The sequence below is a fragment of the Lutra lutra genome, chromosome 5, assembly GCF_902655055.1.
Source record: "Lutra lutra chromosome 5, mLutLut1.2, whole genome shotgun sequence".
Lineage (NCBI taxonomy): Eukaryota > Metazoa > Chordata > Mammalia > Carnivora > Mustelidae > Lutra > Lutra lutra.
In genome coordinates this window covers 116,089,222-116,105,603 of record NC_062282.1, presented here as the reverse complement: position 1 = coordinate 116,105,603, position 16,382 = coordinate 116,089,222, and the positions used below count along the sequence as shown (strand labels likewise).

The window sequence follows — 16,382 nt, the reverse complement described above, 5'->3', positions numbered from 1 at the left end:
ATGCCTGGTCAGCAGTGGAGGCGACAGCAGAAGACAGTGTCTAAGGATTATGCAGCCAGGCACTTAGGAGAAAAACAACAAGAACAGACTCCTGCATTTGTGCTAAAGCCTCTACTCTTCACAGTATCATTTACTTTACAGAGTTTGGCTTTTATCATTTACTTCATAGATTTTAGATTTTACTTTATAGATTGGAGACATGCATCGATGTTTCCAAAATCTAAACCTCTAACCGATTTCATCAGTACCATGTCTCTAACCACCTGCAGAGGCTGTTATATGGAATCTTGCCTGGGAGGTTGCCAACTGTTTCATCCAGCATATTCTACACACCAAAGCTAGGTGGAGTTCTAAAACATGCCTTCGATCATCACTTGCTTTAGAAATGCCTTCAAGGATTTCTCTACCCCAATAATGCTCAGAGTATAGTCCCCGGACCCCTAGCAGTCACTGAGACACTTTAGGAGGGTCTGTGAAGTTAAAACTATTTTTGTACTAACACTAAGACATTATTAGTCTACATAGTTCTCATTCTTTCATGAACGTTTGTGGGATTTTCTACAGGCTATATGACCAAAAATATTACAGTATGTAGAATACAGATGAAGACATGAGAATCCAGGTGTTGTCTACTCAGCCAGACATTAGAGAAATTCACAAAAACAATAATACCACCCTTCTTACAAAAGTTTCATTTGGAAAACATATTTTTTTAAAATAAAACATGCTATTTTCATCACAGGTGATCAGTTCACTGCTATCATTCTCAACTGAATTAGTAAGTATCTTTAAAATTACTCCTTTTTAATTTCTAATACAATAAATATCAGTAGATAGAATCTACATGAAATCCTTAAATTTTTAAGAGGATGAAAAGTTTCTCAGGCAAAAATATTTGGGAACCACTGAACCATCCAAACACAGATCAAATCCTGAGCCTGACATTCCAGACTTCCTTGTATGGATGTTAGTGTATGTTTCCAACCTTACCACCACCACATTCTAGGTCAAACCCTCTGTCCCCACCACTCTAGTCTGCTCATTGTGCCCGCGATGTCATATATACTTCAACCTTTCTCTTTTGCTCACATCTTTCCCTCTACCCACAACATTTTGTACCAGCCTACCCAGGCCTAGCTCACGTCCCCCTCTGAGACCTCTTACCCACTTCAATTCTACCATTCACAGAGCAAATGGGACTAGAATCTTATCTTGAATTATTGTCTTAATATTTTTCTTGCTTCTCCAACCAGACATTAAACCCCTGAAGGCAAGGGATTCTTCATAACTCTAAACAATGACTTACATAGAATGTCTAATCAATAAATGGTGCTGTTTAATTCATTAAAAAATCACTATGTCTCAATTTAAAAGCAGGACTTCAATCTATCCAGACTCATGGGCTGAGTCACTTGGTTTGTCTGCTAGCTTCCTTTGGGCACATCAAACAGAGATATGCTGACTCATAAGCATGCCCCTGGCTCTGGGAGGCAGCCCCACAGGCTCACCAGGCTCACTGCCATTGCCTTCTGAACCTTATTACGATGGGCCCACCACCTGATTTTTTTACCAACTCTGAAATGGTCCTATGGCCTCCAGACAACATTCACCCCTTGGTTTCTCACTAACAGACTTTGTTTTGGAAATCACTGTGAATAAAATTACTACTTATGTTTCTAAAGTATGAGTTAAAGTACAGAAAACCAAGAAAGGACCAGACTGGAAGAAGGATGGGAGAGTGAAAAAGGACCACAGAGTTCTTACAATCATTTTCTGACTTTTAAAAATATTTCAGTGCAGATACCTATTATCCTCTTACACTTTCATGTTTAAAACATATTACTATATGTAATGCCACTCTTCATCTTTCTCTAGACAAAAGAAATACATTACCTCACTATATCCTTCACTAATATTTTCTGTCATATTTCAATTATTCTGATTCCTCTCAAGCACAAATACCCATTTTAAAACTATTAGTCCTTTTGAATTTCTAGGATTTCAATAGATGTTTCTATTAATATCTTGATTTTACATCCTTATTAAAATACCTAGTGTCTGGCAATGTGATAATATCTCCAAATCAATATGATTAATATTGCTCTAGGTTTCCACACTGCATTTCAGATTAATTAGCAGTTTAAAATCCCTTACCTATTCCTGAAGCTGGTGTAAAGGAGTAGATCCTATTAGCAGTAGCAAAATCCAGGGATTGAAAATATCTGAAAGAGGACTGTCCTGTCTCCCAGATGAAAATATCAATTGAATTCTGATTTCCTACAATAATGGAATAAAAGGCAAATGTTACAGGGGGAAAAAAATGACAAAATTACACAGTAAAAAAAAGTAACAAAGATATAAAATTAATTTATAAAACAAATTTAGTAGGATATTCCTCCAAGTTCATTTAGTTAAGCAAAAACACAACATAGTAGGAAGCACTTCAAAAGTCTTTTCACATTTACCACATGGAGTACATACATGGCTGGCCACTGATTCATCATGATCTGATATTAAACAAAGAACAGAAACACAAGTTCTGTTTTTTAGGAATGTTGAAATTTTACCTATGCAAGTTCCACTAGGCAGGAAAAAAAGCATATTTGTATTCAGAGAATATTTTCAAATAGTCCTATCCAAAAGTTGCTGAGCACTAATTATTATTATTATAACTTACCTAAGGGATCCCCAAGTATAGCCACAAAAAATGTCACTGTTTGCATTTTGGATAGAAGATATTCAGATTTTGTTCAGAGATCTTTCCATTTTACATGCTCGTCCCAAATTTTATTTTAATAAAACTTTAAAGCAGTAGTTCATCATCTAAAGATTATACATGTCACTTAAAATGTGGGTTTTTTCCCAAAATCCATTTGCAGCTGACAGCTAATACACTATCCATCAAGAAATAGACTAACAAAAAATTATTCCAAGAGCTACATGTTTTCATACAGAACATATTACATGAATGCCAGATAATTCTGACAACTATGTATGCAGTAAAAACACTATTATCTTCTTACCTCGAAAGACAGTTTTGGCAAAAATTAAATAAATATCATCGCCTGAAGTCAAGGCCTCAACTTGTGTTGTCCCATTGATTGGCACTTCTTGAAAGTTTATAAACTCGCTGCCAGACCATCTGAGTAAAAGGGAATTTGGCCTGGCATTAATCTGGGAAATGGCTAAGAACACAGAGCCTCCTCTGGTGAACAAGGCTATGCTCAGCACGCCTCGGACAGGCAGCGTCTGATGTAACGTGAAGCTTCCTCCACTCCATCTGAAGACCTGTGGGAAATATTCAAATACAAACCCTTTGTGACTAGGAATTTAGCACTCATGTGAGTTTAAACAATATCATATACTTACTCTCCTAATCCCCTTTATTTAGTTAGGATATTTTCATAAATGAGAAAATACCAAAACTGATGATCTCTCACTGCTCTCTCCTTTTTTTTAAATCTGTGTATGTACACATGCTTCACACACAGAAATAAGTGAAAAAGAAGTTATGTGAAAATAAATCAATTTCAAATGTAAATATGGGTAAGGGTTGGCCACAGCAAGAGAAAGGGAAAGCCAAAACCAGGAGAGAAGTCATCTGAATATGAAAAATTCAGATCTGGATAAGAAACTTTCTGATGCTAGAATATCATTCCTTCCCCACTGTTTAAGCAATTGAACATAAAAAGAAACACCAAAACTCTTTAGTCCTGAAGGTGGCAATGTACACAAGGTTTTAAGGTGAGTGTTCATATATTTAAAATTAAAAGAAAATCCTGAATCCACGTGGTTTCTTATACAATCTCGTCAATTGCACAAAGAATTGTGTTTATTTAGTCAACAATTGGGAATATATGTGAGCCTGACATTTTGCAGGCATTATGGATAGAGTGGCCTCACCCCTTATGGATCTTACCAACTGTTAGGAAAAGGCAAATGATAAACACATCACTGATTAAATAAATGTATGATTATTCAATTGAGGTAAGTGCTGAAGATAACAACTAGGGTATGATAGAGAATTATGCATGTTACTAGGGAAACAAAGTTACAAAGAACAACAGGACAAAGTTTCTAAGGCAGAAAATGTTTCTCATCAGCTGAATAAAGACTGGTCAACCTGAAGGAAGTTGACTGTCCTGAGGGAATGAAGACAGTAAGACTGGAGAGGTACGGTCATGAGGTATCTTTTGTCAGGATGACCCATATAATGCATCATGGGGACCCTTTATAGAGCAAAAGGCACAATACTTACAATCACATCAGGACAACAGACACAATCTGGTCCTGAGCTGGGTAGATAAAGAACTAAGGTTATGCTACTTATAGTCCACATTAAATAACTTAGAATTATTGTATGTATAATTGGAAATCACTGAATAGTTTTAAAATGAGGAATAATATGAAATAATATTTTATAAGACGACTCCAGCTCCTGGATGGAGAATGGATGTGAGGAGTCAGGGCAGAAAATCAGAGACCAGCTAGGCAGCAACTCCAACAGTGTGGGAGAGAAATCATGGGAGCTGGACTTGGGAGAGAGAAGCAGAGGTGGAAAGAAATATATGTATTCAAAACATTATTGGGAGATAGCATCAGAAAGAGTAATAAATTAAATGTGAATGAATAAAAATGAATAATCAAGAAAGATATGAGCCACCATCTTGTCTTGTGCAACTGCATTTAAGAGGTTGGCATTTCCTGAGATGAAAGCCAAGCACTGCAACAAGTTTCAAAGAGAAAATCAAAATTCAGTTCAAGATGTGTTAAATTTTAGATACTTTAAATATATGTATGTGGAGATGCCAATAGGAGGTTAAATATGTTAAGTCTAGAAATTAGAGAAAAGGATACCTAGAAAAGTATAAGACAGCCTACAGCTGATACCTTAAGACAGAGAACTGATAGAAGTACCTAGAGTTAAGTGAAAAGAAATTTAAACTAAAACTAAATCTGGAAAACCCCAAAACATCTGAGTACAGGAAAGGGAAAAGGAAGTGGCAGTGGAGACTGAGAAGGGCAGCACACAGAGACAGGAGGAGAATGTGTGGTGGTGAAGAAATGAAGAGAAGAGGTGGTTGAAATCTGAGGATGAAGTGACTGTTACAAGCTAACAGGAAGCAGCCTAAGACAAGGACAAAATAATATCCAGTGAATTCAACCCAGCTGTCATCAGTGACCATGAGGTAAGATAAAGCAGGTAGACAATTCCTTCAAGGTATCTTACCACAAAGGGGAGAAAAGGAAAAAAAAAAAAAAAGGTAGAAGGGGATGAGATGATGAGATGACGAGAGAAATACCTTCTGAAGCACGGAGAGCCCCATTTATGTGGACTGTAATAATCCGATAGAGATGTTAGTGATGCCAGACACGTGAGTAACTGAACCTTCTGATGGCCGGAGGAAGCTGGCTTTTACAGAAGGAAAGCTTCATAACGGGACATAGGAATAAAGCTTCATAACAGGACACAGGAATAAAACTATGCTGCAAGAAGGTTTCTGAATTTGGTCTGGCAAGATAACCAAGCTTCCTTTCTGGAGCTTAGTCAACAAAGTCATTAGCGAAAACGAGATGAGAAGCAGGTATGGGAGTATGAGGAGTGAGAAGATTATCAAATAAGCATTATTAGCATTATGAGATGTAGTTTACTTGAGAAATGTGGAATTTCTGGGATGATGTTAAGTTCCCATTTGGCAATGTTAATCATGAATTTTTAGTTACACCATTTGTCCAGTTAGGTGATTTTTCTCCATAGTGTTTTCTAACACTATTAAATTCTAATTAAATGTTCATGATTATTACACACTTGCTCTGGCTCTTGAAGACAATATTTATAATTCCATTGTTTAAAAATTAACTGTGACTAATTAACATCTACATTCTACTTTACTACTTTACCACAATCAAATTATGGGGTTTTTTTTATAATAAACTTATAGACTACATCTTTGATGAGTTTCAAAAACAGTATATTTTTAAAATTCACTTTAAAAAACAATCAAACCTGAGTTAATTCGGAATCATCTCTTTGACTTGCAACAATTAAATAATCTTGATTGTCTGAACAAAAATATTTTACTTGAGAACTTTCAGAAATAATGATTGTTTGTACCTGCAAGGAAGACAAAACCGTGGGAATAAATATTTAAATGAGAATTTTACTAGGAATTTTACTAAGTCTCTGAATACAACAATAGTATGAGTTAGTATTTTAAGTTCAAAACTTGAAAAATCATTCTGAGCACTAAGTAGGCATAGCTAGGTATCATTTCAAGACAAACAAAAATATTATTGGATTAAGAGACTCTGCTAAAATGTGTATCAACTTTCAAAAAACCTTTTGCATATTAATATAGAACATATATTATCTTCCGTTAAGATCAATCTTACAAATTTGATTTTTTCCTTTAAATAAAGCAATCTACAAAAAAAAAATGAAGATTTTTTTTTTTTTTTACCAGGAATAATTTGAATCCAGATGTGAATGTATACACACTGTTAACAGAAGGCTTTTTGTCACTTGTTTCCTCATGAGTAATCACAAAGTAAGGGGAAAGACCAATATTAAAGGCCTCACAAGTTTTAGGATTTTCTATGTTTAAATCCTAGGAAAGAAGAAATAACAGTAATTCATGAGACATTCAAAATTCACATGTACACTTTATTTTATGTACTATAAAATAACTGATGTTTACCTCAAGTGGAATAAAAATCCCTTGCCATCGATAAACAGTAGAAGACAATTTTCTTAACATTATACCATATATTGAATCTTCCAAAGTAAAGAAACACCAACCAGAAGCTGAAGCATCAAAAAAACTCTGAACTGTGGAAAACACAGCATCCATTCCCCCTGAAATACGTAAATCATGATTTGTTAATGTATAATCCCTTTAAAACTTTATATCATTTATACAGTGAGACCAGTGAGTTTGTTATCAGAAATAAAGATCCTTCTATGGTATGTGTGGATGTCAGAGAAAATATAAGCTAGAGAAGTTAAAAAATAACTAAAACTAACAATTTTTTTAAAAATTGTTTAAACCTCAACTCCACCCATGTAGATTTTTCCAAAGTGTATTTAAAATACTAAATGTAGGATGCTTGGATGGTAAGTCAGTTAAGCTTCTGCCTTTAAATCTGATCAGGATCCCAGGGTCCTGGGATCAAGTACTGCATTGGGCTCCTTGCTTGGCAGGGAGCCTGCTTCTCCCTCTCCCTCTCCCTGTTCATTCTCTCTCCTCTCTCTCTCTCTTTCTGACAAATAAATAAAATATTTTCTAAAAATAAATAATAAAATAAAATATTAAATGTGTATTTTAAAGGGATATATGCTCAAAATGATTTTTACTAACTTTCATAAAGATGATGAAAATATAATTCAGGAATGTTTAAAATAATAAATAGCTTTATAGAAACATGCTAAATGTTGGCTTTTTAAAACTTACACTATTAATTTGAAACTAAGCCAATCCAATGATTCCTCACTTTACATGTTATATATTTAAGAATGCCAAAGCAGGGGCGCCTGGGTGGCTCAGTGGGTTAAGCCACTGCCTTTGGCTCAGGTCATGATCTCAGGGTCCTGGGATCGAGTCCCGCATCGGGCTCTCTGCTCCGCAGGGAGCCTGCTTCCCTCTCTCTCTCTGCCTGCCTCTCCATCTACTTGTGATCTCTCTCTGTCAAATAAATAAATAAAATCTTTAAAAAAAAAAAAAAAAGAATGCCAAAGCAAACTCACCTGCTTTAAATGGCTGTTAAGTTTTCAATCAACAAGCTATCACAGGTATGTGTCCTAAAATTCTGTACTATATTTAAACAGAGAAAATGTAAAAATCCCTATCTCATGAAGAATAATTTTTTTAAAAAGCTCTATGCTTCATTATATCAGTTTCCCAAAGGCAGTTCTTTTAAAACTTTAGCTAATGGTGTGAACAACAAGAACAAATGTCAAAGTTGAAATCTACGTCCTATAAAACTAAGTTATTGATTATTTTCAGATTACCAGTTCAAGGAATCATGTCAATGCCTCATATGTACTATCCATTAGTGATTTCCTTTCCTAGAAAACCAGTATTTTTCATTCCCATTTGTCATCTTTTAAAGGTACACTGCAGCTTCTGCATTGAGTCTGAATGCTTGACATTAAAGTCCTGACCAGACCATCTGGCCAAATGTTTCCCTACCATAATTTAGGAAGATGGTGAATGAAAAATAAACAACGCTGGCATATAAGAATTTCCAACACATAATCTCACAAGCACTTCCAAAAACGCATGCAGATCCCAAACAATAATGAGATAAATCTGAAGTAGAAATAATCCTTCTCTTTTGGATCCCACCTCCTCTTGCCTTTTTGACAATCATACTTGCTACTAACTACTATCCCTTCATGTTCTGAATATTCAATCTCTCTCTACTTAATAGGCCTTTTCCATCAACATGTAAATATGCTTAAGTCTCTCCAAATGAAACAAATGGACAAAAAACCCCCTTGAATCCTACACCATGTCACCACCTTTGCTCGGTCCTACCTTCTCAGTCAAACCTCTTGAAACAGTGGAATACATTGGAGGGCTCCATTCAAAATGTTATTCAGTTCCTATCCCTCTATACAAGCAGCTCTTGCTATTTCCTCCTTCTCCACTGCTAACTATAGAGGATTTTTTTTTTGGTTCTCATCTTACTGGGCTTCTACACTAGCAACTGACACAGTTACCACTCCTTTCCTTTTTCAAACACTCTTGTGCTGCTGGCTACAATCCCACATTTCCCTGGGTTTCTCACCATGTCTTCTCCCTCTCCTTTGCTATATCCTCCTCCTCTCTTTAGTAACTCAATTTGAGCCTACTCAGTTCAGTCTGGGTCCTCCTCCCTTCTCTACCTACAGTCCAGCTTTCCATGTTTTTACATCAATTTCCATGACTTTAAATACAATATACATGCTGTAGATTTCTAAATTTATCTCCCGCAACAGACACTTCCCTTTGAGTCTGGAGAAACATTTTCTCAAAAGTAACTCGAATTCAAAATGTGTTAAATCACACATATTTTACTTCTCCTCGCCACAGTAACACCTAGTCCTCATTCAGTACTCCCTTTCTTACTGAAGTGCATGACTCTCCATCTAACCACAGAAACTAGAAATCTAGGAATCATCTCTGGTGTCTCCTTATACCCAATTGATAGATGCTATTCCTAGCTAGCACCTGGGCTGACCTTTTCTTTGTCTCCCTTCATCCTCGATTTTCTTCTGTGCGAACTCATTCTTTGCATGGTACCCAGAATGGTATCTTTGAAATACGAATGTGATCATACCTCCCCACAAATAAATGTGGCAGCCCTCCTGCCACCCTAAACCACATTAAGCCTAGAATAAAGACTAACATGCATAATATATTCTTCAAGCTCTCAAACTATCGGGTCTTACCCAGTCTCCAAACTCAATAGTCCCCCTTACTTCTAATCCCAACATCCATTCAGCAGTTCTTCACGTATACGTTCTCTCATGCCTCTAGACTTGTGCGCCTGAATAACTTCTCACTTTCCCTCCATGTCCCTCCAATTCAGATCTTTGCAGAATCAATCCCTACTCACCTTTTGGTTGTTCAAACACAGATCACAGTAGTTCAAACACAGATACCCCTGGGAAGCATTCCCTGTGTTCTTGCAATACTTAGAGAACATTTTAAAACATTTAAACATAAAACATTTAAAGATTATTTATTTATTTATTTGACAGAGAGAGATCACAAGTAGATGGAGAGGCAGGCAGATAGAGAGAGAGAGAGGGAAGCAGGATCTCCGCCGAGCAGAGAACCTGATGCGGGACTCGATCCCAGGACCCTGAGATCATGACCTGAGCCGAAGGCAGCGGCTTAACCCACTGAGCCACCCAGGCGCCCCAGAGAGGAGTGAAACATTTAAACCTTTAAAACATTTACTCTAATTTTACTTTTTTTTTTAAAGATTTAATTAATTTATTTATTTGACGAGGAGAGAGAGAGCACAAGCAGGGGGGGAGCAGCAGGCAAAGGGAGAGGGAGAAGCATGCTCCCCATTGAGCAGGGAGCCTGATGTGGAGCTCAATCCTAGGACCCTGTGATCATGACCTGAGCCAAAGGCAGATGCTTAACTGACTGAGCCACCCAGGTGCCCCCATTTATTTCAATTTTAAACTACACACTGGTTTTAACTTCTTTGATTTATTTCTGTCTCCTCCTATGTCCTAAGCACCATGAGTTCAATATCATGCCTGTCACATGAGAGGCTCTCAAAAAATATATGCGGCTGCAATAAAACAATTAGATATCTGTTCTCCATTTTCAACAGATCCGTAAGATATAATTCATGGGGGTGGGTAGCATGTACATCTGATACATGCACTCTTTCTTGGTTATAGAATTTTGTTTTTACAAGAAACCGAACGTACTCATGCCAAAGGCTGTTTCAGATATTGTCTCCCATTCCACACTCACAGCTAAATCCATGCCATTAGTGCGTGACACATTTAAATATACAGTGTTGTTGGCTTCTTCGATGTCTATAGACGTGGCTCTATGGATCGCAGAAAACAGAAAAGGAATATAATTCTACATATTAAATATAATATGTATTATTTCTACTTCAGATTAAGTAAATAAATATTAAAATTAAATATAAGTATCACATTGCTAGCATATATTTAATATACTTTTAAATTTACAGAAGCCATGGAAAGATCCATCCACAAACTTCACACAGCAGGAAAATTAAATTCTACAGTTCAAAATATTCAATTATGAGGATTAAAAAAGCACTACAATCTGATACTATGATCTTAAGAAAACAGTCAGTAACCTCATACTATATATTGTAAAAAAATAAATAAATCTTTGTCATTCCTAAGTTCCTTCTCAGATATACTAAAAACATATCACAAAGCAAAAAAAGGTGAATCCAGAAAATCTTAGCTTACCTAAAACTAGATCTACTGGAGTATTTCTAAGAAATAAAAAGCCAAATATGTGGTCACTTCCAGAGAAATTTTCAAACTACAATCATGTTAACACACGCTTAGAGAGCCATTCATTTGGTTCGAACAGCTAAATATTTTTATATTATTTCTTGCTTTTTAATATTATTGAAGACATGAAATTGTGCAAGCCTTTACCTGAAAAGTGTGAATTCTGAGGAAATAAGAATTCTAATAATACTGCTGTACAGGACATGATTAGGTTTTTGATGCTCCTTGTTACCAGAGGGCATAACACCTCTCAGATCTATCTGCCAGAGCTCATTTTAAAAGTCCCCTTTAAAATAGTCAGAGATCAATTTCCTTCTCCATTTTCTTTATGTCAAAAGATATTTCCTACCTAGCTTCAGAAGTGACAATTTCCTTATGAATAAACTGTACCTATTTGCAACTGCAGAGATACAGAATAATCCCAGAGGGGCCTGATTTTGCAAAACTGTTATCAGGGTTTGAACATGTGCCCCCAGTCTAGCACCTCCAGTAGGATTAAACAAGGTACAGACAAAATGCTCATCCATCTCTGGTTCGGTGTCCAATATGGCAGAAATGCGTAGGGCCTGGAAACAAAATCAAAAGATGAAGTTATTAGACTACAGTATTTCTGCAACATACATACAAACAGATCTGCTAAACATTTTTGACAACAAAATAATATGTTTTGGAAAACATCACTTCTTTTCTATTTTAATACTGATCCACATGATATGTAATAGTTACACAATTATGTCAAGTTACCACTTTCAAGATTTTCAATGCCGTGATATATGGCACTGAGTGTCTAAAAATAAATTTCATGACATTTAAAAACAACATTAAGATTAAAACAACAAATATAGATCTTGATTTTTGCTAACTCTTAATCTGGCCCCAGCTACATAACTGTATTAATCTCATTCTAGTATAGGATTCACTGTAAAAAAGCAGTTAAAGCCATAGTAAGCACAAAATAGAAACAACTCAGAAGTTTATCGACAGAAAAATGGATAAAAAGATAGTGGGCTCAAAAAAAAAAAAAAAGATAGTGGGCTCTTTGATGCAGGGCCACTCAGCCATAAATAAGAACCAGCTACTGATGTGCGCAACCAAATAGATCTCAAAAATTATGTTAACCAAAACAAGCCAGACACAAAAGAGTAACTACTATATGATTTTATTTATATGAAGCTCAAGAATCAGCAAAATGAGTCCTCAGTGACAGAAAACAGAAAGTAGTTTCCTCCGGGAAGGGCAAGAGACAAGAAGGAAACTTCGGGGAGAGGTACGCTCAATATACTAATCTGAGTGGTGATCACATTGGCGTATATTTATTTTTAAGGCCACTGACCCACACATTTGAGATTTTTGGACTTCACTGTTAATCCAATTTTCTCTAACATTTAATTTACCTAATGAACAGAAAGATGTTTAAATACATTATAGAAAAAGTCTTTTAAGAAAAAAGGGATAAAACTTAAAATATACAAAAAATATACAAAAAATTAAATAAGTAAAATTTAAAATATTTTTAAAAGAAAAAGCCTGAGAAAGTAAAGCAATGGAAAATTCATCAAATACTTTAAATTTGAATTCTTTTATATCTATATGAAGAATGTAAATATTCTTAGAGGTTCAAATTTCCTAGAACATGAAAAAATCAGACATTCAAATAAATATGAATTGAAAAACGTGTTGAAGTGTTTACAATCTGATCCCAAAGAAAGTTAATTACTTTACTGGGTAAAGACTGTTTTTAGAGGAAATTGTTTAAAATATATTACTTTACAATTATTATACTTTATATGTCAGGCTTGATTAAGCTTATGCAATTAGCTACCTAAACTGTGTTTTAAAAAATAAAATTCGGTTGTAGGAATGGAAAATTACTAATATACAAAAAAAGGAGTTTCAGAAGGTATACTTCTGTAAGTATAAACCACATTTATAACTAACTCTAAATCCAGCATTTCTTCTCCAATAAACTATTCCTATTCACATAGGATACTTGCCTCTCACGTAAGGAGGCTAAAGTAAGAAATTATATTTTGTTAACTGAAAATATGGTCAAAAGAATAACTGGTTAGGGTTTGGTGACAACAGTAAATGGCTTGGAGTTTCCTTTAGTTTATGTTTTAAGAATAATATGAAGTATGCTACTAAATAGTTAACATTTATGATAGCACTATGTACATTTTCCTTATTATTTGCAGATTCCACTACCCTATTAACAGTGTGGATTTCTCTAGCAGCACTCTATGCAGATTAGACAGCACTGTTAACATTTTCACACAGTAATCTAATCATCTTTACCTGTCATCTAAGCTGGGAGTACATTTTTTTTCCTCCTAGCACCTGGGGTGCTACTCTAAGAGAAAATTATTCATAAACATTATTCACTCTCCTTAAAGCCTCATACTATACCTTGAAGCGAACACCTTCTTCTAAAACAATGTAGCCTTTGGAAGGGGTCAGATCTTTAGTCTCCATTGAGGAATTTATTTCTGTCACAATGAACTGAATGGTCACGGTTCCAAACAATCCTTGTGCAGGTTCCCGAACAATGTATAATACTGCAACACTCTCCTGTACATAGAGAGCTGTTGGTTCTCTTAGGAAAAAGTGTTCACTGTTGTTAAATGATAGGACTCCAGGGCCATCATCATTAGCAAGGATAATAATTAAGGCTGTTGAAATAAAAATATTATAGCAATAAATGGAAACAGAGTGGGTTATAAGTTAGAGGTAGATATTTCACTATAAACTAGGCCAACTCTTCTCTAGATCACCTTAAAAACAAGGAAATTTTAAAAGGCATTTAATAAAATATCACATTCACTCATGATGTAAAAATAGCCAGTCATCTTGGAATAATAGGCAGTTTCCTCCTCAACCTTAGAAGTCAGTAACAAATACGTAACTCAATGTTGAAACATCCGAAGGGTCACCACTAATGCAGAAACAAGACAACAGTGCCTGCCATTCCTGCTACTATTCAGCATTGTCCTGGAGCTATGAGCCAGGTAACAGTTACGAAAGCAATAGGAAGAAAGAGTCGGAATTAATACCATCTTCTAAACCAAATGATGGTCTTCTTAGAAAACCAAGAGAAAAAAATGATTGAACTATTGTAAGAGTTCAAAATATAAGCTCTGTACTCAACAGATGATCTTGATTACTAACATATACAAAGATTTACATATAAGAATATTTATTGAAACTTCATGAAAGTTTGGAAATAGTCTGAAGGCTGATTAATGGTACATAGTTTAAGAAATAACCCACTGTCAAAGCACTTATTGTTCTGAGGATTATTTTTATATTTATAAATAGAAAATTACAAGCAGAGAGCAAACTTAGCAGAGACCAACAAGAAATGACTTCCTCCTACTCATGGTGGTGGGCATGTAAGCTACATAGTTCTGAACAGAATTATATTAGGACTTCTTTGGGAATGCTTGAGTTTGAGGGCTCCTCTTTCCTACTACGTGGAATGTAAAAGAATGTTGTGGACAATCATCTTGTGACAAGTAACATTAGCCTTGCAGTGAAAACAATACTCCAAAAGGCAAGAAGAGGCAGAAAACAACACCGTTGTTGGTGGAATGTTAAGTCCTTGTCCCACCTCATCTAAAGTTGTATGTCTCTGGACCCTCAGAATAAATGACCCAATAAATTACCTTTAAATCCATTTGAATTGGGTTTTCTACTGTTCACACATAAAAGATTCTTAACCAACGCATTGTGTCCACCCCTACAACCCTTTAAATACAACCCACTATGTTCTACAACAACGAAAAAAGAGTGTATTTTCAATATACTCTTAAAATTTGAAATAATGGCCACAGACTCAAGAAAGGTTCTAAAGACTTAGAAATACCAATTTGCTTCATTAATATGGCAATAAAAGTGAAAACCAGTTCTTGGTTATTCAAGATTTTTTCTTTTCTTCTTACTACAAATCAGATTTTTTTCACATAAAAGCCAATAATTTAGGAATACAAGGGTTAATTAGATTAAGGGAATCCCAAAGAACTATCAGTCACTAGCTAAAATAAGAGGTTGAAGAGTCAGTCAACACTTGGTGATCTAAATCCACCTGATCTATGTATCACTACAGAAACTAAATTAAGTGACTCTTAAGGAGGCCCATCAACCCTAGAGTTCTGGATTTCCATGACATCTCTCTTTTTTACCTTCTCCAAGCAGTCAGTATGATATCTAACAAGCAGTAGATTAGGATGAGTTTTCTTAACAATGTCAAACTGTTCCAACCAAAGAATTACGGCTTCCATAATGTCTTAGGTATCAATATACTTCAACTGCTATGTGGAAATACTATAGCAATGAGACAACATTAAAAGCTTACTATACCCTCTACTGTTCAATAGAAAACAGAGTAGAAATAAAATTCCAAATGAAAGACATTTACAAATTAAATAAAACCTGTAGGGGTGCCTGGGTGGCTCAGTGGGCTAAGCCTCTGCCTTCGGCTCAGGTCATGATCTCAGGGTCTTGGGATCAAGCCCCGCATCAGGCTCTCTGCTCAGTGGGGAGACCGCTTCTCCCTCCCTCTCTGCCTGCCTCTCTGCCTACTTGTGATCTCTGTCTGTCAAATAAATAAATAAAATATTTAAAAAATAAATAAAACCTGTAATAGCTGCAAAACTGATTTAATATTCTTTCTACCAACCTACTTTTTGTTTTACACACACACACACACACCCCACAACAGGCTAGAAGCACTGTTTACTAACACAGGAATTCCAAAATGTCTAGCTTAAAACATTTTTAATTCTAAGCACAGAAAACCAGCAAGACTCTAATCCCTTTACATCTACCTCCATATCAAGAAAACAGCATGATAAGAGTGAACTGTATAAGAAATTATCAAATACCTATTGTTTTTTCTCCCAGCTCTAGTCCAGGTGAAGGATTTGTTAAAATCAGCTGAAATGTTTCATCCCCTTCTGGAATGTCATCATTAAGAATCATAATATCAATATTTTTATATCTTTCTCCATCAACAAAATGAAGAATCTGGTCAATAAAGTAAAAGTAGACAGTATTATATTTAAAGACACTGTTGGGTTTTTACAGAATATTTGGCAAGAAATACAATCTGGTTGGCAATGTGAAATAAGCTATTTTAATAAAAGTAAGGGACTTTCCCCTTATTTTTTTTATCTCTTTTTACTTAAATTGACAACATTAAGTTTAAAAAGTAAGATTTGTGGAGAAGAGAATAAAGTAAACATTTGACTAAGGAATAAAAGCCCAAAGAGACGAAAAGCACTTTAAAACATTAATGGTAGTTTCAGTAAATTAAAGCAAAGAAATAAAAGATATAAAATTTTCAAGAAGCACAAGAAACTCTCTGAAACACTCTGAT

At 35.3% G+C, this 16,382-nt stretch overlaps 1 protein-coding gene across 1 annotated transcript in view; it reads right to left on the bottom strand.

Annotated features, from left to right (window-relative positions):
* Positions 1 to 16,382, bottom strand: part of ADGRV1 (adhesion G protein-coupled receptor V1) — a 548,798-nt gene that overhangs the window by 385,998 nt on the left and 146,418 nt on the right. Inside the window, exons 43-51 of the mRNA XM_047730885.1 lie at positions 15,889 to 16,030; positions 13,415 to 13,677; positions 11,399 to 11,574; positions 10,436 to 10,560; positions 6,699 to 6,856; positions 6,462 to 6,608; positions 6,008 to 6,115; positions 3,024 to 3,288; positions 2,155 to 2,277 (exon numbers count right to left, since the gene is read on the bottom strand). Of these exons, the coding sequence (XP_047586841.1) occupies positions 2,155 to 2,277; positions 3,024 to 3,288; positions 6,008 to 6,115; positions 6,462 to 6,608; positions 6,699 to 6,856; positions 10,436 to 10,560; positions 11,399 to 11,574; positions 13,415 to 13,677; positions 15,889 to 16,030 (1,507 nt within the window). The remainder of the gene's footprint in view (positions 1 to 2,154; positions 2,278 to 3,023; positions 3,289 to 6,007; positions 6,116 to 6,461; positions 6,609 to 6,698; positions 6,857 to 10,435; positions 10,561 to 11,398; positions 11,575 to 13,414; positions 13,678 to 15,888; positions 16,031 to 16,382) is intronic.